Source organism: Podarcis bocagei (genome assembly GCF_964188305.1).
Source record: "Podarcis bocagei genome assembly, chromosome: 7".
NCBI classification, from domain to species: domain Eukaryota; kingdom Metazoa; phylum Chordata; class Lepidosauria; order Squamata; family Lacertidae; genus Podarcis; species Podarcis bocagei.
Window position 1 is genome coordinate 27,327,072 of NC_138132.1, and position 21,608 is coordinate 27,348,679.

The window sequence follows — 21,608 nt, forward strand, 5'->3', positions numbered from 1 at the left end:
GTGTACTGAAATACAATAATCCTTCAAAATTTGCTCTGAATTCTGCAATGCAGTTCTTCAGCCAAAATGCTAAAATGTATACGTTATGTACTGAAGTTCTCACCCTGGGCCAGCAGGGGGATACTGTAGATAGTTTTCACTCAGGTCCACATATGCAAATAAGGGATTGAAAGTGATGTTCAGTGATTGGATAGTTACAGAAAGTTGTTACAGTAGTGTTGTACTGGAGCTCTCTATACCGTATTTTTCGCCCTATAGGACGCACTTTTTCCCGTCCAAAAATGAAGGGGAAATGTGTGTGCATCCTATGGGGCGAATATAGGCTTTCGCTGAAGCCTGGAGAGCGAGAGCGGTAGGTGCGCACCGACCCCTCTCACTCTCCAGGCTTCGCGGACCTCTCCGCAAGCAGCGGGAACGCTCCCGCTGCTTGGGGAGAGTTGCCTGCATGCCGAAGCCTGCGCGCGCTGATCTCAGCGCGTCCAGGCTTCGCGGACCTCTCCGCAAGCAGCGGGAACGCTCCCGCTGCTTGGGGAGAGTTGCCAGCATCCCGAAGCCTGCGCGCGCTGAGATCAGCGCGTCCAGGCTTCGCGGACCTCTCGGCAAGCAGCGGGAATGCTCCCGCTGCTTGGGGAGAGTTGCCGGCATGCCGAAGCCTGCGCGCGCTGAGATCAGCGCGTCCATGCTTCGCGGACCTCTCCTCAAGCAGCGGGAACGCTCCCGCTGCTTGGGGAGAGTTGCCGGCATGCCGAAGCCTGCGCGCGCTGAGATCAGCGCGTCCAGGCTTCGCGGACCTCTCCGCAAGCAGCGGGAGCCAGCGCTGGGCTCCCACGGCTTGCAGAGAGCTGCCTGTTTGGGGGCTGGGGTCGGGGGAAGCTCGGGCCGCCCCAGCCCTGCGCCTGGGGGGGAAATAATTGTTTCCCTTTATTTCCCCCCCAAAAAACTAGGTGCGCCTTATGGGACGGTGCGTCCTATAGGGCGAAAAATACGGTAAGCAGGCTGGCTGAACCCTTCAGTTCAGTTCTGTTCTGGCTTCTGAATAAACAAGAGCTGTTTGAAGAACTGCTGTGTCGTCTGATATGTTCACCCACAACTTAACAGTATACACTAGGGTAAAGTGTGCATATATACAGAAGGGGAAACAGCTTTGCAAAAGTGCGTGTCTTAGGCAAAACAGCATAAGAAAATGTGTATTATGAGAAATTTGCAATAAAATGCTGGTGAAATTTCATGGGGATTTTTTTTATAAAAAGACTATTTGCAAACTGATACGGAAATGTGGAGAACTGATAACTGGAAAAATCAGTAGCCAAAACTGACATTTTTGCCTATCCCTACTCCGAATTGCCACAGGGATTCTCCCTCTCCGTTTTGTGTTTAAGCAATGATTGAAGCCATTTTTATTTGGATAGGCTTTTAATGTTTAACTTTTCTGCTCTTTTAGGGATTTTCTGGCGACTGCCGTTCAGTTTTATGATCAGGTCTGATACGGTTTTTTATTACAATTGCTACTCCCATGTTTTATTGCTGCCATTTCACTGAGTGACATGTTATTTGGGGGTTTTAATTGCATTTTGCAAATCATTCTGCATAAGCTGCTTTGAACGGTATGTAGAAAAGTGGGTAAGGAATAATGACAATGAATATAATGCACCTATGTCTAACGTTCAGAGTGCGAGTGCTGTTGTTCATGGAGCCAAAACAACAACAACAACACCTACACTCTCTGTAGCCCTGGTGGAATTCCAAAAGTTGCAGAAATATTAAAATAAAAAATGAGGAGAAACGACCCTGAGCAGGGCAGGGAGTGGGACCTAAACAGCCCTATGAGGTCTAAGTGGGCATGAAATGCTGACTGGACTTCAGGGTGGAAGTTGGATAACTTGGGAGAGAGTGTGTGAAAGGAGTGGAGTGGCTGGAATCCTGAACAGCAACATTCGTTACTGCAACATTTTGCTGCGGATCCTGCACATTGTTTGAAAAGCATTCTTGTAAGGAAGAAAACTGGAAAATCATCCTTTCTACTCTCTGCCTTGGAAGTCATAGGTTAGCAAGGCCAGAGAAAGCTCAACAGTAATAACGGCCCGACATCCTGTTTCCATAGTGGCCAACCACATGGCTATGGGAAGCTCAGGAGGACCTGAGCATACCTGTGGTTTCCAGCCACTGGCATTCAGAGCCATACTGCCTCCAACAGTGGAGGGAGAACATATCTATCATGGCTAATAGCTGTTGATACATAAGGAAATATGCTTTCGTAGATTTTCACGGGTACAGGAATGCAGGTTTTGGTGTCTTCGGGTGTCTTCCCGTGTAAGAGTTGGGGTGTCTAGGCGACGTTTCGACGGGGTCTCACTCGTCATCTTCAGGCTGGTGCTTTCGGCTTCTTGTTACTGGAACAGAGCTCTGTTCCAGTAACAAGAAGCCGAAAGCACCAGCCTGAAGATGACGAGTGAGACCTCGTCGAAACGTCGCCTAGACACCCCAACTCTTACACGGGAAGACACCCGAAGACACCAAAACCTGCATAAGGAAATATATATATATAATTCAAATACAGTGGTTCTTAACCTGAGGTACTATTTCTGGGTTAGTGGAGTCTGTAACCTGAAGCATATGTAAACTGAAGCATATATAACTTCAGTTTACATATGCTTCAGGTTTACATATGCTTCAGGTTACAGACTCCACTAACCCAGAAATAGTACCTCAGGTTAAGAACTTTGCTTCAGGATGAGAACAGAAATCGCACGGCGGCAGCAGCAGGAGGAGGCCCCATTAGCTAAAGTGATGCTTCAGGTTAAGAACAGTTTCAGGTTAAGAACAGACCTCCAGAACGAATTAAGTTCTTAATCCGATGTACCACAGTACAGGAGCTGGTGGAGGCTTGAAGTTGCCTATCCACAGTTAGAAGCACCTGCACACAGACACAGATCACATGGGCACAGTCTTCCCCACTTGGGTGAGATGTGTTGTTTTTCTATTTAAATTGTAGTAATTATCTCTACATTGGTATCTGTATGTGTAAATCACCACATGCAAATCAGTGTTTTTTGCCATTTTATAGTTACATGTTTCCTCTTTTTTGACAGAGCATGAGCTGCCACCCTACTACAGGGCCTTGGGTGTCTACAGGAGTCACCACTTGAAGAGATGCCCTAGACATAGGGGACTTTGTTCTGCAGATGATACGTTTTATTTAGCTATCATGAGGACAGGACAGTCCTAACCTTCACCTGATGCACTTTAGTCAGTGGAATCAGGGTCCAGCTGACGCATTTTGACCTGCTAATGGCAAAAACCTTGCTTACAGGGCAGTGTCCTCTGTAATGTGTGATTCTGGTGCCAACAGAAAAACAGCCTGTATTTCTAACCCCTATCTAGATATGCACAGGCGGGGAATTTCTATCTGAACTGAATGCTAGGTCAACATTATCTGTGTGTCCCCCAGTTGGATTTTTCCCATTCCTGTGCCTAGAAAACACCACCATTGCCACCTGACCCAGCCAACTTCAGCTCAAGCAAAAGGAGCACTCTGGACACAGGGCTAAAGTCCATTCCCATCATGCCTGTTTGTTTTCATAGCTGCAGGACATGGCAGACTGTTTGCGCTAAGCCCAGCCAAGGCCGCGGTTCCTGAACATTTTGGCCTTCGGTGACAGCACTGCATCTGTGGCAGTCTGCCATGGTGGCCTTGTATCAGGAAAAGCAGAGCGAGACCTGCCTGTTTGTGCTGTGGTAACTCATAGGCTGAGCGATGGCTATGACTACTTCTTCAGCCTTGTTTTCCTGCAGCACAGGTGAGAGGCGTGCAGGGCAAACTAAGACAATAATAAATCTTATTAGGTGAAATAGAGCTTCTAAGTAATAGGATTGGTGAGCAGCAGCAAACTTTCCTAAGGGAAGGAACTTGTTCTCAGTGGCCAACCAAAGGCTATGTAAGTCCACAATCAGGACTTGAGTACAACAGCACTCTCCTCACTCATGTTCCCCAGCTACTGTTACACAGAGGGATTCTACGCTGACCTGAATATAATACTGTTATGAGCTGTCGGTGCAAGACACCTTAAGTTCCGAATCAAGCTAGTGTTAAAATTTAATTAAGGCCTGTGTGTTAAAACTGTGTGTCTAACTCCCACATTTTAGAATCTAATCAAGACCTGTATGTATTGGGCTGCGTATCAAGATACCTCTTTAATCATAGGGAATCAACAAGTGTTACGAGCTAATTTAGTCAGGCTTATTTCCTTTTGAGGTGATAGTTTGGGCAACACAAAGGATCGAGGACAAATCGCATGTGCTAATTAGTTGGCACCCTCCCTCCCTCAACTGAGAGTTAGTTTAAAAGACAATGCCAGTGTTAGGTTAGTGTTTAGGATTGTAGTTATCGGTGTTAAGCAACACCGATAGTAAGCAGTGGGCTGGAGAGGGAGTCTGAGAGCAATGATTGGGGTCTGCTTTAGTCTGAGGCTGCTGTGGCTATGGGAGAAGCCAGAACCTCTTGGGGTGTGAATGCTGTGAACTCCTCCATCGTAGGCTCAGGCTGTATATATGTGTAAATAAACCATATATCATAAAGACACCACAGTCTCCGCTGTGCCTCATTGTCCAAAAGGAAACACACGAACCCTGAGTAACTGCCTGGAACCCCTGGAATCTCACACTGCTGTGGAGATTGGGGTGGTGTATAACAATATATAACCATCATGATGACTAGTAACCACTCCCCTCTCATCCCCTTTCAAAGTTTTCCATGGCCATCACTACATCTTCTGGCAGCAAATTCCATGGTTAAACTGTGCCCTATATGAAGAACAACTTCCTTTTTTCTATTCAGAGTCTCCCACAATTCAGCTTCATTGGGTTAGCCTGAGTTGTTGTCTTGAGATGGAAAGCCTCTCCACAATGGAATGCACCTCTGTCCTGTTCTCCTGCCCTCGCCCAGCTAAAAAGCCATAACCTTTCTTCACAGGAGAGTTTCTCTAGGCCCCTGATCATTTTGGTTATCTGTTTCTATATCTCTTCCAGTTTTAAAACCTCCTCCAAGTGAACCCAAGCTGTATACAATGTCATTCTCATTTTGCCTTGCAAACTTTGAAGTTGCTGTGGGAATAACACACAACACACACACATCAACTGTGTATGCACCATACTTTTAACACACATTTAAAGCACATGGCTTTACACAAAGAATCCTGAGAACTGTGGTTTACCACTCACAGAGTTACGATTCCCTTCAGCCCTTAAAATGCCCAGAATTCTTTGATTCAGGTAGGTAGCCGTGTTGGTCTGACGCAGTTGAAATAAATAAATAAAAATGTCCAGTAGCACCTTAGAGACCAACTTAGAATTCTTTGAGTGAAAGAATGTGCTTTGAGTGTGCTTTAGTGGTATAAGACTTTTAAAGACACAATCTAAAAGACAAAAATAGGAGCTCTGGAGGGACAATGGTTTACTGGGGAAAGGTATAACCAAGGAAATTTCATGGTAAAACAGTTGAGGTGAACTTACTAGACTTGGATGTAAACATGTTAGATTCAGGCTGTACATTTCTTAGCAACTTTTTAAATTGCACATATCTTCTAACTTTTACAAACGGGAATGACCGCTTGTGAACTAAAGTTGGCTTTAGGCCTGAATCGATGGACTTTAACCCTTGAAGTCTGCGGAATAGAAGGTGTTTCTTTCTGATGACCTTGCCTTGTGCAATTTCCTGAATTGTTGATTGCTCCATAGGAAGGGCTTTAGGTGGACTTCCCCAGATGGATTGTTTTTATCCTGCTTTGAAGATCAAAGGAGCCCCTGAATGCTAATGCTGAAATAAAGCAAAATCACAAGACTGGAGAGAGCCAGGAAAGATGCGGATTCCTAGCACTCCATGTCTTTCCATCTAGAACAAAAATGGAAAACAATATCTGGCCCTCCAGATATTATTGGACTCCAGTTCCCATCAGCCCCAGCCACCATGACCCATGTTCACTGCGGGTGGAAGTTGTAGTTCAACAAACATCTGGAGGGCCACAGGAGCCCTAGTCCTGACCTAGAAGCTCATGAGATGAAGATGCAATAGTCTGCAATCCTAAACACCTTGTCTGTAGGGCTCATTTCTGAACAAGTAGAATAAGATTGTGCTGAAGTACATTTATTATTTTTATTTATTTATTTATGGCATAGCATGGTGGCTAAGAGACTGAGCTACAAACTAGGGGACCCAGTTCTAATCTTTCATTTACTATAAACTCACTAGGTGGTGGTGGTGGTTGCCAGGACTGGCATACGTTATTTTCATTTCAGTTGTACATTTGGGTGTGATTAATTCTCCTACCACCACCATCACCTTTTTGAAAAGGACACATTACTTAACTATCTCCCTGTTGCTTTTAAAGATACAATATTCAGGAATTCTAAAACTGAAGAGCTGGAGAACATCAGACTCAAAGCATGTTTAATGTTTGTTGTGTGAGGCTGTGAACAGCCCTGGACTGAAATGTGCAGTGTCAAGAAATCCAGCGGACGACCTTGGGCCAGGGCCAGTTAAATCTCCACCTGCAATACCTCGCAGGGTTGTTGTGATGGCACTCTGGGTTTATTGGAGGAACGTCAAGATGCAACTTTAATAAACAGATAAAACGCATGCAAGCAAGGCTTAGCGGTTCTCAATCTGTGGGTCCCCAGATGTTGTTGAACTACAACTCCCATCATCCCTGAGCTCTGGCCTTGCTAGCTAGGGGTGATGGGAGTTGTAGTTCAACATCATCTGGGGACCCACAGATTACAGCGCAACCCCACACGCCTGCTCAGGAGTAAACCCCATTGAGTTCAATGGGGTGAACTCCCATGGTAAGCGAATACAGAGCTCCCGCCTTAATTCGTTATTTCAAGCCATAAATAAACACCAAGCCTCGGTGCGACCAACGTGGGAGCTTTAGACTCCGCGCGCGTCCGGAGTGAACGAGAGCTTTCTAGAGCTTCCCGTCGTCCTTCGCGCGCATCGGAAAACGGTAACCACGGAAACGGACGCCAAACGGAGCCCAACACCGCCACCAACGGTTCGTCCCCTGACCTTCCCTTTTATCTCTGATTGGACGAAACGCTTGCCAGTTAACGCAGAGAAGCCGGCGGTTGGCCAGAAGCCTGCCGAGGAACGGGTTCGGCGAGTGCGCGTTGTTTCCGCTTCCGGGGGCGCCACTGACGGAGCGTGCTGGTAACAGAGGAGCAAGGCCGGAGCGTCTGTGGTCGAAGCTGAAATAAGAGCGAAGCGGCTAAGCGGGCGATGGGGGCCAGCGGGGAGGATGGGACGGATAGCGAGGAGCGCTTCGACGGCATGTTGCTCGCGATGGCCCAGCAGCACCAAGGCGGCGTCCGGGAGGTAAGATGGAGGGCAGGAAGGGAGGCCCTTCATCCGAGTTCTCCTCCCGCTCCGCCGTTAAACGGTCTCCCTTCCTGGAGTCTCTCTTTCGCGAACCCCCTCGCTGGCCTAGCCGCCTTTTCCCCTCCCCCTCAGGATTTCCCTTCTCTCCCAATACCGTTTCCTGGTGAAGAGCAGCAGGCGACAGCTGCTGCCTGCATGGCATGAAATGCAACTGATGGCCACCAAATTGGATGACTTCACCTTCCTCTTTCCCTCCCCTGCATCTCCCCACACCTCCTCCAAATATGCTCCAGAGGAGTGGGGAATCTCTGGAGCAATTATTTTGGACATATGCGGTGAGGGCTGAGGGGTTGCTCCAGGAGTGGGAGGCAACATCTCGAATTTTTTGCCCAATTACTTTAACCCACTGTATTCTGACACTGTTTTATTATTTCTTCTAGGTCAGATTTATGGTTCATATAACTAGTACCCTGTCTCTAGGAGATGCATTGATAGCCAGCATAGTACTCACTTTGTGGCTTGATATAATGGAAATGTGTGAATGCCTTGCATTAGAATTTGGGAGAGGTCCAGAAGCACCATGAAAAAGTTTGAAATGGTACCTTCAAAGTATAGGCACACACACACCTCTTAGTGCATTCTACCCATCTGCAACTGCATATAGGCACAGTGCCAGGAAATAAATAAATAACTTTAATCCTACCAGGAAATGGCAGGAGAGAGCTGGAGAGTCCTCATGGCTTGTGAGAAGACCCTTCCTGGAGCCCGAAGAGGATGTCACTGAAAGCTGAGGATGCCCTGCAGAGACTGGAGGCACAGCTGGGCTTTGTTTAGGCTGCTCAGCCTCCCAGCCTGACAGCTGCTTTTCTGCACAGCCTCCATCTGGCCCCAGAGCTTCAACTTTAGATATTTTGGTCTGGATTGGAGAGCAGGGGGAAATAGGCATGCAGAGGGTGTTCCCCACTTTACATGATTTCACTTATACGTGTGGAGGTCCGGAAAGTATTCTCTGCATAAGTGTGGGGATGCCTGTATGTGCTTCTGTGCAATGTAGAAAGCACCTGTTTAGACAACACAGTAGGCTTTTTGCATAAGACAACCCTTCAGTATTATGTGATGCTGATTTATGACATAGGAGGAAATTCCTGTGTTTTAATGAAAGATAACAGCATAGACCCTAAAAATCCATTTCTTGACAAGAATCCAACTTCTGTTGCCATTCAAGGATACATAAAATGTTGATCTAAGTGTGCCATGAACAGACAGCAAAAGGTGTTAAGATCACATGTACGGACATCATTGTAATACACTTAAGTTTCATAAAGCAAAAGTTTCCAGTTTCATTTATATTGACCTCTATAGAAAACAGTTTCCCCTTATAATATTAAAACTCATGGTCACCTAATAACAGGTGCAGGACTGGTCAAAAGAACTGTTTTCCAAAATAAATTTATAGGATGATGGTCACAAGCTTAGATAGCTTTAAGGAGGATCTGGCAAATTCATGGAGCAAAAGCCTGTTACTATTAGCCATGATAGGTAAATGGAAGCTCCAAATTTTGTATGGGTGGGGAACCCATGATCTGTCAACTATTGCAATGCCAACTTCCATCAACTCCAGCAGCCAGAGATGGTGGCAATTTTAGTTTTGTAACATCTAGAGGGATACTGGCTGCACATCTCTGCTCTATAGAGCCAGTATCGGAATACTTTATGCTGGAGAGAAAGCCTTTTTCACATTCTGCTTGTAAGCACCTAAGTGGCATCTGCCTTGCTGCTGGTTCCTAGGTTACATGGATCTTAGCCTATTGAAGTCCTTAGGAACTGTGACCATAGACTTATCTAAATGTTTTTGAACTAGCTAGCTTCTAGATAATTATTGATTTTTGAGCCAAACAGTGGTTTTCCATCTTCTGGGTTGTTGGGCTTGATAATAAAGCAAATCACACTGCAGTTGAGTAACGTGATTTGCTTTTAGGGTTGATGGGGATTGGTATCTAACAGCAGTTGGAGGGCGATGGGTTTCCTGCTGTTATGAAATATTGAGCTTCCATTTAGCTATCATGGTAAATAGTGCTTTGCTCCATGAATTTGCCAAATCCTTTTTAAAAGCTGACTAAGTTTGTGGCCATCACATCATCTTGCAGTGGCAGTCAATCTTATATATATATATATAGTGGAAAAAATATGAATTAAAAACAAAATTGTTTGTCCAACTAACCAACTTCTCCCTTGCCATTTTTTGTTTTTGCACATCCTCTTTGAGAGCTTCAGTTCCCATTATGTATAACCTAACAGGAACAGATCGGTATATAAGAAGGCATTTAGCATTTTGACATCATGAAAGCAAAGTTTGATAGTGAAATATTATTAGCAGCCATTTATATCATATATTGCATTGCTACTGAAACAATATTGGGAGCTCTTTTACAAATCAGATCACTTGTAAGAGACATTGAATTTTTAAAGAGCATATTCCTCATTGTGGAGTTTGGAACAAGTTCTTGAAAACATATTGTATCCTTTCCTTACAGCTTGTGAACACCTTTTTTAGCTTCTTGAGACGCAAGACTGATTTCTTTGTAGGAGGAGAAGAGGGTGCTGCTGAGAAGGTATCCTGTTTATCAGTTGTTGTTAAATTTATAATAATAATAATATAATTTATTACTTATACCCTGCCCATCTGGCTGGGTTTCCCACCCGCCCTTCACCAGCAGGTCCCAGGGAGTGTTGCAGCAATTTAAAATTCAGAATTAAAAACAGCCACAGCAGAGCTATCACAGGTATAAGGTGAGCCCCAATAAACACACGTCTCAGTTGTGAAAGGCCAGGAGCATATACACATCTGCAGATGACACTACTAACAACCTTTTTGGAGAGTGGAGATGTTGTTTGGTTGTGATTTTTTTTGGCTGCTGTTTGAACAAAGGCTAGCTTCAAAAGCAAGCATGCTGAGACGTACTGAGTTAACTCCAACAGACACCAATGGATCAATAATTCCAGCTTGCTCTGTTTGTTCACTCCTAGAAAAGCACTAAAGTCCACTTCTGCAGTGGTAGCTTTTCCCCCGCCCCCACCCCCAATAGAAAAGTTTGCTTAACAATGTGAGAAATGCTGCTGGTGATCTTAGATGCTATGTGATTATTTAGTTCCTTTGCTAATTTTAGGAGGGAAGCATATGACATAGCCTACTTTTAGAATTTGACAACTCTTACTTAATCTTCCAGTGAATGTAAGAACTTCAGAGAAATCTGCATCCCCCCCCCCAAAAAAAAAAACCCACACACACACTAGGAATTAGATTAAATAAACTCTAGAAATGTGGAGGGTTTTTTTAAACCACTGAGGTCTTAAATGAGGCCTTGTATAAGAAGTGAGATATTGCACCCCTCTATGCATCATTAACGCTACAGGTTGCCAGATTGCCCTCTGAGATACTTTCCATTTCCCCAGGCCATTCCTTTTGTCCTTAGAAGTTCAATCCAAGCCTGTTTCTCAAGTCAATATAAGAAGTGGAAGTGGGATTATTGCAACAAGGTTTTCTTTTGTGTTGCATTTGTTTGGGGGGGGCGGAATATTAATATTTAAAGTGGGGAAAAGTTGAGGGATTTAAGAGTTTGGATTTTTCTTTACCTGGCAGAATCCGGAGGAATGCAAGAAGCCAGTGGACATTGTGGAACAATAGGTGTTAGGGACATGGAAACAGGAATTCATGTTACAGAGGAATGCTTTTCTGCTTTTTAAAAAGTTGATAAAATGAGAGGGGGGAGGCCAGTAGAAACATACAATTCAGTTACAGCCACCAGAGTCTATGCTAACAAGTCAGATTCCATATTATGGATGGAACCATAAATTTCTCAATTCATATCTAAGTTACACACTATCTAAAGATTGCTTCTATATTTTTTAAATGTGAGACACAAGATTTTAATCTGTTTTTTAGTAGGCGCAAGTCTTCAACATGTCACTGTCCAAAGGGCACGCTGGATCATGTGTTCCAATGTCAGTGCTTCTGTTCATGGCCTTTAGTTGCTGCAGCAGCTGTGAAGGTCACCCAGCAGCAGGAATTCTTAAAATTCAGTCTGTTATGCAGTCAGATGACTACATCACCTCTTGCAGCAAACATATTGGAGCCCTGACCTTCAGTCTCTCTCCTCTCCCCACACCCCCCTCTCTCTCTCTTCCCTGAATTGTGGGCAAAGGTATTCCTGTCATTCCAACTCTAGGCTCTTGGGAAAAGGGCTGATAAGTTACTGCAAGTAACTTTTTTTAATGAGTCCTGATGGAAGAAAAGCTCCCTAGTTGATAGGAATCTCAAGACCTCAGTACTTCAGGGACCGCCTCTCCCCATACAAATTGTCCCTGACTCTGCATTCATCATCTGAGGCCCTTATTCACGTGCCTCCTTTTCTGTAGTGGCTCCCCGTTTGTGGAATGCTCTCCCCGGGGAGGTTCGCCTGGCTCCTTCAGTACAGTGGTACCTTGGTTTACAAACGTAATCCGTTCCAGAAGTCCGTTCTTAAACCAAAGCATTCTTAAACCAAGGTGTGCTTTCCCATAGCAGCGGGTGACTCAATTTACATTCAACAGGAAGCGGAACATGTTCTGCTTCCAAGGCAAAGTTCACAAACCAAAACACTTCTGGGTTTGCAGCATTCTTAATCCAAGTTGTTCATAAACTAAGCTGTTCTTAAACCAAGGTACCACTGTATATATTTTTAGGTGTCAAACAAAAACATTCCTCTTTAGTCAGGCCTTTGGCAGATTAATATTCTACAGCCTTTTAAATGTGTTTGTGGGGCGCGGGCATTATTGTTTTTGCTTTAATTATTTTCTTGTATTTTATCTTGTATTTTATTCTGTGAACCTCCCTGAGGTTTATTCTTATGATGAAGGGTGATCTAGAAATTTAATTAATTAATATCCTTTCTATAGCTAATGGTGGTCACATCATGTGTCCGGCCCCATAATATATTGGCTGATGATAGAACTTGAAAGTGATATGAAAGTAATCCTGATCCCCTGTATCACCAAATGTATCAAATTGGAGGGGTGGGGGTGGAATTGATACTAAGCAGTCCCTTCCTTTGATAGAAGAGCCCGCCTTAAGTTAGACCACAGAGAAAGATAAAGCCATTTTATCTACTACAGGATGCTGCTTCTTAACTAGTTTTTCACAGGATTTATTCCATCTCCTCAGTTAATCACAGAGACATTCAGTCGCCACAACAAGCTGGCTCTGAAAGCACAGAAAGAGAAGAAGGCCCGTCAAGAGGCAGAAAAGCGGGAGAAAGCAGAGCGTGCTGCAAAACTTGCCAAAGAAGAAAAACAGGAAGAAAGTGAGCCAAGGATTAAAGAACTGACTGAGGAGGAGGCAGAAAGGTTGCAACTGGAAATTGACCAGGTGTGAATCCCATTTGTTGTAACTGGATCTTCACTGTAATGGAAAAACAAGTATATTGCTTATGTCTGGCTTGATAGGTTATCAGTGGCTTTCCATTTGACTGAAGACTGCATTTAACCAACCATGAAAGCATCAACTCCTATAGAATTATTTTGATACTGTCTTAGAATATCTCCAATCAGTTCCTTCTCTTTGCTTATGTTCTAAGGCATAGCACTTCCCAGACCATTATACATTCTGTATCTGGAAATTCCCCACAATGTTCCACGTGGCAAAATCATCACAACTACTTACAGTGCTTTGAAGTAGCAAAAAGCCCTCCCCCCAGCCACTTTGAACTAACAAAGGGGCAGGGTGCTACTGCTATTAACAGTAAATAACATTTCACAGAAGTTTGTAGATCTCAACTGTTATCTTCTAAAACAGAAAAAAGAGAAGAAAGAAAATGAGGCCCAAGGTATCCCTTCCAAGCCTGCTGAGAATCCAGTGGAATCTCCTGAGTCCAGCAAACAGGTAATGTATTCTCATAAGTTTTTGAAACTTGTGAACAGATATTGGTTCCCATCTTAAACCTACATTTGTTTAAGATGGTTTTTGGTGGTGGATGCTCACACAGTATGCTTACCAGAATAGAATTCTAGGGTTTATACATGTGAACACTGGAAAACCTCTGGATTGCTTTGTTTCAAAGAACCCACATAGGAGTTGTTGAGGCCTTAGAACTATTAAAAACTAGATTCATGAGCAAGATAATCTTTCAAGAAGGTTCATGCAGAACCTCTGAACCACCAATTATACAGAAGATACAACAGGCAGGAAAAAGACTACATGAAATTGGCTTGCTAAAAGTTGAATACTAAGAGGTATTTTTACTTTTTGCTGTGTTTTGTCTAGGATACAGATGAGGAAGAAGAAGATGAGAAGGACAAAGGCAAGCTTAAACCAAACTCTGGGAATGGGGCAGACCTTCCAAACTACAGGTGGACACAGACCCTCTCTGAACTGGATGTAAGTATAGGTGTTTTTAAAAAGAACGAGATGTTTTAACTAGGTGATAAACTTAATGATGAGTCATAAAAAGACAAGTATGTCCTGCATTGATTGTTAAGGGGGGGAAATACAGACGGGAGGTGAATAACATTGGGAGTTGTTGTTCCTGGGTCTCAGTCTTGTTAATTAATGACTGTTTCAGACTATACTAGTTTGGGACACAGAATCAGTTCCAGAAAGAAAAAACTTGGAGACCTGATATAGCATCTGTGGCGGAATAGATTGCCGCAAGTAACGGTTAACAAATTGTCTGTACCAGAGGTTTATATGTGTGGATTCAATGCTCCCTCTCGCTCCCTCTCCTATCTAGCTGGCCGTCCCATTTAAAGTCAACTTCAGGCTGAAGGGTAAGGATATGTTGGTCGACATACAGAGACGGCACTTGAAGGTGGGACTGAAGGGCCACCCACCTGTGATTGACGAAGACTTATATAATGAGGTGAAGGTGGAGGAGAGTTCATGGCTGATTGAGGATGGGAAAATAGTCACTGTGCATCTGGAGAAGGTAACAGCAAAAGATTCAGACCATGTTCATGCCTAATTTTGGTAGAGTTGTAAATTCTTGAATGTGCTGTTGAATGTCCAGTTGAAGAGAGGAGCTTCAAAAACGGAGCTCGCAATATGAATACTTTTTGTTTTGTCTGATCATCCAAATCAAATGGGCCACCATGCCACAGTGAGCCACAAGGCCAGGATGTTATCTGAAAATCTTTGGCCACCTCCCTTTCTATCCCACGTCCCCTTCCTCACCCCCTGCTTTTCAGAGCAGGTACTCCTTTCCGTGGAATGCTCTCACCAGGGAGGTTCACCTGGCACCGTCATTATATATATTTAGGCACTAGGCAAAAACTTTTCCCTATAACGAGGTCTTTGGTCTTAAACTCTCTGCAGCCTTTTAGGAAGTGGGTGATATTTTTTTAATCTGTTTCCTCTTGGCTTTACTGCCTTTTTGGTTGTAAATTACTTTGGGTTGCCCTGGCCTACACTAACAATTTTAATGAATAACGCTGGTTGTGAAAACATTTAATTCTGCAATCTTGTTTCTTTTAGATCAACAAGATGGAATGGTGGAACAAGTTAGTCCAAACAGACCCAGAGATTAACACCAAGAAAATTAACCCAGAGAACTCAAAAGTGAGTGCTTTTCCTGCTCAGTTGTGGTCATGCCCTGCTTGTGGGCTTTCGACAGGCATCTTGTTGGCTACTGTAAGAATCAGGATGTTGGACCAGATAAGCCTTTGGTGTGATCCAACAGGGCTCATTTCATGCTCTTAATTTTTTATTTAAAAGGATGAGTGATAGCTTGTTGTTTCATGGAACAAGTACATATACTATTCATCTGGAGAGTTCATCATTTGATAGTGTTCACTGGGTCAGAACAGAGGAAGCTGTCTTCTGTCAGATCAGACCATTGGTTTATCTAGCTCAGTATTGTCTATACTGATTGGCAGCAGCTCCCCAGGGTCTCAGACAGGGGTCTTCCCTAGCCGTTCCTAGAAATGCCATGGATTGAACTTCTGCATAGAAAGCAAATGCTCTGTCACTGTCCTTTCCTGATGTATTTCCCACAATGAATACCTTTCCTTGGTTCAAAAATTGTCAAGATTTTGTGCCATCTTCAATGGGAGAACTCATAGAACACAAAGTCATTACACACAGTCCTGTGGTTCTCAGAAGTTGGTGTGCTTCCCTAAAGAGGCACAGGTTTCTCCTTTTATATGCTGCTGCCAGCAATGGTTCTGGCTGCTCAGCCCGTGACTCAGAGATCCTTGGTATACACTGCTGCCAGGAAGGCAGCAGCTAGAAAGTGCTGAGAAGGAAAGGGCTGGGGCATGAATCTCAATTATTCCCAACACCATAGTGAAACCACATTGCTTTGTTCCCGTTGCAACCAGTTATCAGATCTGGACAGTGAAACCCGCAGCATGGTGGAGAAAATGATGTATGACCAGCGGCAGAAATCAATGGGGCTCCCCACATCTGATGAGCAGAAGAAGCAGGACATCCTGAAAAAGTGAGTAAGACCAGTTTGTGTGTCTCATGGGGAATATGAGGGGAAAGTATGAAGGGTCGCTCTCTGAGCACAGATATCTGCATTTGTGCATTGCTGTACCACCAAATTACCTGTACCCTTGATAGTTTAAAATTCAAAATCAGTAAAATATCCGTATAGTCAACAGCATCACAAACCAACCCACATCTTGGTGGCCAATGAATGCAAGAAGTCCTTGTTGGTGAGAAATGGCTCATCTGTAGCTCTAGTTCAGCTCTAGGTCCAGGGAGTAGGGCACTGTCCAGGAACAAATGACCTGGCAGTACTATCTCGGCTTTGATCAATTAGGTGGTGTGTAACTATAATTTCCTCAGAGCCAGATTGCCTAACCTCTTTCACCCCAGCAATAGATGGATCTCTAGACATTCATTTATAGCTTTATTGCCCTGTTTGGCAGAGGTTGTCTATATGCTTCTGTGAGTAATTATCCTGTTAAGGCCATGCAGGGTGATGCTTCCTGCTCTCTGTGTTGGAAAGAAGGTAACTACAGGGCACACAGATACCTACCTGGCAGTACCATCTCTGCGTGGCACAATTACGTGCTGTGTGACTGTAATCGCCATGTGCTTCAAAGCCAGAACAAGAGGCTGATCACAATAGCAGCATCCATAGCCTCAGAATGGTTCCACTGAAATTAATGGGTATGACCAGCTGAGAACTATAAATTTCAGTGGGTTTACTCTGAGTAGAACTGAGGTGCTATGCGCTGTCTTAATATTGGCAAGCATCAAATGCAGCAGCATCTGCTTCTGTTACCTGTAGAGCTTCGTTCAATGCTTCAGAAGAAGTCTTTAGTGTTGCTGATGAGCTGAGAATTTGCACTTTCCTCAAATATATGTCCAAGTCAAAAACAGGGTCTTTTTCAAGATTTCCACCATGAATCCTATTTTCCCTTCACTGCTGCTAATGGCTGTAATGGTAAGGAGACTGATTTAAATAATAATTTAGCTGCTTCACATCTGAGCTCATTGACTTTGGGCCAAACAACCCTCAAATACACTAGTAGACCATGTGCAGTTATTCATCTAGTAAAGGTGTCCTCTTTCTTATCCAAGATACAGTGGTGCCCCGCAAGACGAATGCCTTGCAAGACGGAAAACTCGCTAGACAAAAGAGTTTTCCGTTTTGGAGGTGCTTCGCAAAACGAATCTCCTATGGGTCTTGCGAGTTCCTGCTGGTTTTTTCCCCTCCCCCCCCTTTTTCTAAGCCGCTAAGCCGCTTATCAGCTGATCCGATCAGCAGATAAGCCGCTAAAAGACGCTAATAGCGCTAATCCGCTAATCCGTCAATGGGCTTGCTTCGCAAGACGAAAAAACCGCTAGACGAAGAGAATCACAGAACGGATTCTTTTCGTCTTGCGAGGCACCACTGTAGCACATTAGATGTACATTTAATAGTACAATAAGCAAACAGGTTGTGAGAGAATGGATTTGTAGCAGTCTTGTAAAAAAGCCCACGAAAGTTACTGGCCTGCTGCTGGCTGGCAAATGAGAAATGGGCATCCTGCTACATTTCTATGCTGGGCAATGATTTTTATCCTCTGGCAGCCTACCTGGTTGCTTTGCTGGAAACTCAGTCACCCATGCACGGTTTTTTGCTGCCTGTGGCTACTGGACAAATACAGACTGATAGTTTTAAGATTGCCAGTCCAAAATTACTTGCCAGGTGACAAATGTATGGAACCTGGTAACTTGGAAGCATACAATCTCTTTGCTGTTGCTCACTAGCATAGACCACCCAGCTACTTGCCTGTTTTGCCAGACTACGCATGTGTCCAGTGGAGTGACTTTAAGGCAATGCTTTGAACTTCATCCCATCAATTGGGCAATGTATAAAGATCTAACTTGCAGAATCATCATTCATCTGTATCTTTCATGTGCTTGATGCACCTTAACCCACTTTTCCCTTCAGTCTCCTTTCATATATTGTTTCACCACCACCACATTTTCTCTTCGTTTGAATGTTAATGTGTCTATATTCTTTCTTTCATTTGTAACTGGAGAATTGCAAAAAATATAATATAAAGAACAGATTTGTCACCAAAATGAACAAGGGCATGAGCTAAGTGCTGCATAAAAGATTGAATGCTTCTGTGCAGTGTTCCTGGCATGGTTTTGGTGGTAAAGAGACCCAAGTCAGAGCAAATCTTCCAGAAAGATCTGAAGCCTGACTTTTAAACATGTTTTTCTCTAAGGTTCCCCTTCAGTCCATGGTGTTCTTATTGCACAAACAGAAATGATGTTTGCATAGACTTGAAAACTCATTTCTATAAGCCAGGTGCTACGTGTCTGAACTGAAGCTAATAGTTCCCAAGGGCACGGTAGATTAATTTGTCGTTCCTCATTTACAACTGTAGTACGTCGTTATGGGGCAATATTACTGATACTGCTAATGGGAGACTTAAGGCAGCATCATAGGCTACAGTTAGTCAGAGTCATAATGATATCAGGGTCACCTGTGATGTTCCAAGACAGGGTGGAGGGTGGTCCCACAGTAGCTTAATGACCTTAATAACCAGTATGACAGCTGCCTACATTTAAGAGGCTGCTTTATTTTTCAGATAATGGCCCAGGGGCCAGTAGTGTGTTTTCCTTCACAAAACAGACCCTTTCACAAGTATATACCAGTTGCTGAGAATCACACGTGGGGAAAAGAATGTTGTGCTGCAGTCCTGCTTATGGGCTTCTTATTGGCATCTGGCTGGCCACTGTGAGAATGGAATGCTGGACTAGGTGGGCTTTTTCCCTGAGCCAGCTGGTTAGACTGCATAATGAAGTTGACATCATGTAGCATTGAGGGCATCTTCCCTAACACTGCACATGTACTCAAACATGGCACGATATGCAACAACCAAAATGGGTAACATCAAAGTGTGGGATCTGTTTTCAGCTTGATGCAATTCCCCAAACCCCCAGTGGTAAAACATCAACCAATAAAACACAAGGCTTGTGAACCATAATAAAAACAATGTAATTTTTTTAAAAAACAAAGCACCTGTCAACCAAAACTGTAACTCTTATAAACTGTCTTGAGTGTACAGTAGCATACAAGAGCTATAAATAAATGCTGAAAGCAGCAACACAATCCTGATTTTTAAAGTAAATTCCTTTTTACCTGGCAAGTGAAACTCAGAGTAGGTACATGATCCTAGGGAGGGCAATACTGATTTTCATGTACTCATAACATTGCCTTGCTGATCCTTCTTCCTTAGCTTTTTCTACTAATGTGTGCTTCTCTCATATTTACAGGTTCATGGAACAGCATCCAGAAATGGATTTCTCAAAAGCAAAATTCAACTGATATGGTTGGCCTTTTTCTTCTCCCCTCCCCTCCTCTAAACTCATTAGGATAAAATATAAATGAAAATAAATCAGCAGGACAGTATAGTCGTTTCACCCAGCCCTTGGACTGCTCACATCACCTCAGAGTGAACTTTCTGTGTAAAAAGAGCTGCACTGGTTAATCCATGTAGCACACTGCTTATGCTTCTGGATTTTCAACAGCAGTATCAATCACCTAAGGCCCATTTTACCTTTGTACAGGAAAGAATATTTCAGGGAGAGAAAGGAGTGATGGGAAAAGGGAGTACTTGATGGAATCAAATTGTCCCTTGGTTCTTGCTTAGTGTCTAGGAAGTATTTAAAATACAATAATTTAAGTAGCAAGAGAGACACTCAGCCTTCGTCATCCTCTACTCTCCCTGCTCCTGCTCTTGAAATCAGAGCTGAAAATCTTCCTGCAGCCTTCATTCTACAAACAAAGCAACCCCTGCAGACTTCTAATTCAGTGCAACAATACTGAGCATTTTCAGACATCGCAAGAAAAACTACTGACAAATTTGATCCACGGGTGTCTCATGCTTGTTGCACTTGCACCATTGTTCGCAAGGAATAGCTTGTGTTGGAGTGATAAGCACTTCACTCAAGAAAGTTCCCATTAGACGTTAAAATGAAAGCACGAGAAGCAGCTTCACAAAGCACCCATGTATCTGCTTGTCAGAACTTTCTATAACCTCTAAAGTTACTGTAGTATTTCAAGTGTTACATTCAGAAGCTTGGAGGCAAAAGCTATAGATGGCTTTTGCATCTCTGTTTAGGCTTATGGGTGGCGTGTAGGAATATCAAACGGTTTAGGCCACATCAGAATCTGGTATATCAGTCCTACATGTTGTTCCACTTGGATCTGTCACTCAGCTGTTTCTGCCAGGCCCTGATGGACCCATTTCAAAGCTTCAATTGTGTATATTTGCCCCAGATATTAGAGGTTTTCGCCCTTCAGAATGACTTCCTTAGCCTTCCTGTTACAATACTGCTGGTGATTTGGCCTTACATAACAATTTTATAGGAATAGGAAGGGTCTGTTAAGTGATCAGTTACTTCAAAAAGGTTGACTTGCTCTACGCTTGTTGTAGCTAAAATGAATTGATCCATACAAACAATGCTGGTGCCTAAAACTAGCAGTAGGCAAGGTTTTTCTGCTGTCAACAGACACATGTTGGATGGCAGACAGATCTCTGGTTTGTTAGAGACCAGCTGTCCACCTCATTGAAGCGACTCCACATACATTCCCCTTTCGGCGTTGGACATACCAAGCAAGAGCCTTCTGCATGTTCTTTTTTTTGTGGTGGTTGCTTTAAAAACAGCTTGTATTCTGCATGTATAAATAAAAAGGTGGTGTTTTCATGTGGTGTCATGTGACTATATTCCAGTTATCCATCTACCAGAATAACTTTTGAGCCACCAGAAGCTCTTACAGAGTTTATGAAGGTATGGAATATTAAAGAAAAAATGGTCCATACCTTCCTAAACTGTAATTAGAGTATTTATGAACCCTCATTCTTCCAGTGAAGGAAGAGCAGTGACTGGGAATAAAATATAGGCAAGGGCATAGAATATATGGCATTCAAGGCAGTGCTGGTTTCAGCTGATGGGAGTTGTAGTTCTGAACACCTGGAGAGCACCATGTTGACATAGACTGATGTACAGCATTGTAGCCTGTCATTTTAAATAAATTCCAGGCTGTCAGCCACCCCTCACATACTTTGACAGTGGGCTGTTCCACCCCTGCTCCCTGTGGTGCAAGCTGCAACCTTTCCCCTTTTTCCTAAGCTGACTACAGGCCATTGACCCCATTCATTTGCGCCCTGTGGCCATCCCATGACTGTTCGACTTTCCACCATGAGGCAACAGTATACAGTGTCCCTGTGCCATTGTGCTCTTTTGTCATCCTCTGAACCTTGGAATGGCCTTGGTTGTCTACCGACCCTTGCTGGCTGGCACACCACAAAGCTTTCACCTGTTTTGTGCCTGCAGAAATGTGTTTCTCTTGCAAGTCTGATTATCCTGTCTTCTATCCATTGACTTAGCAAGGTGTGACGAGCCTCATAGGACCAAAACCTCTGGGGTACAAGGGGGAGAGGTGCATGTCTTCCTTCCAAGAGCTCAGTGCATTTAGAATGAAAACGAGTAAAAGTGACCAAGCAGTTCAATAGCTGCCCCTACTAATGCTGTAGAAGTAGTGTTGCTGTTGTGTTTTACCTGCTCAACTGTATGTTGCTTAAACATTACAAGGCTCCAAACATTTTATTCTACAGAAGAAACTGAAAGTTTTATTAACTGTAATCATTTTCATTTCAATTGTTTAAGACTTCATCACAGCCATGAACATTGCATGGCTTTCACTGGTATAGAATGAGGGGGCTGGAGTTGGACACTCATTTTCCCCGACCCTTG

The 21,608-nt window shown here is 43.7% G+C and overlaps 1 protein-coding gene across 1 annotated transcript; it reads left to right on the forward strand.

Annotated features, from left to right (window-relative positions):
* Positions 1 to 7,160: 7,160 nt before the first annotated feature.
* On the forward strand, positions 7,161 to 20,558 carry NUDC (nuclear distribution C, dynein complex regulator). The gene is made up of 9 exons (XM_081202737.1): positions 7,161 to 7,366; positions 9,904 to 9,981; positions 12,570 to 12,773; positions 13,200 to 13,286; positions 13,668 to 13,781; positions 14,134 to 14,328; positions 14,874 to 14,957; positions 15,719 to 15,837; positions 19,125 to 20,558. The coding sequence occupies exons 1-9, from the start codon at positions 7,271 to 7,273 to the stop codon at positions 19,174 to 19,176; spliced, it is 1,029 nt and encodes a 342-aa protein (XP_081058863.1). The 5' UTR covers positions 7,161 to 7,270; the 3' UTR covers positions 19,177 to 20,558.
* The last annotated feature ends 1,050 nt before the right edge of the window (positions 20,559 to 21,608 follow it).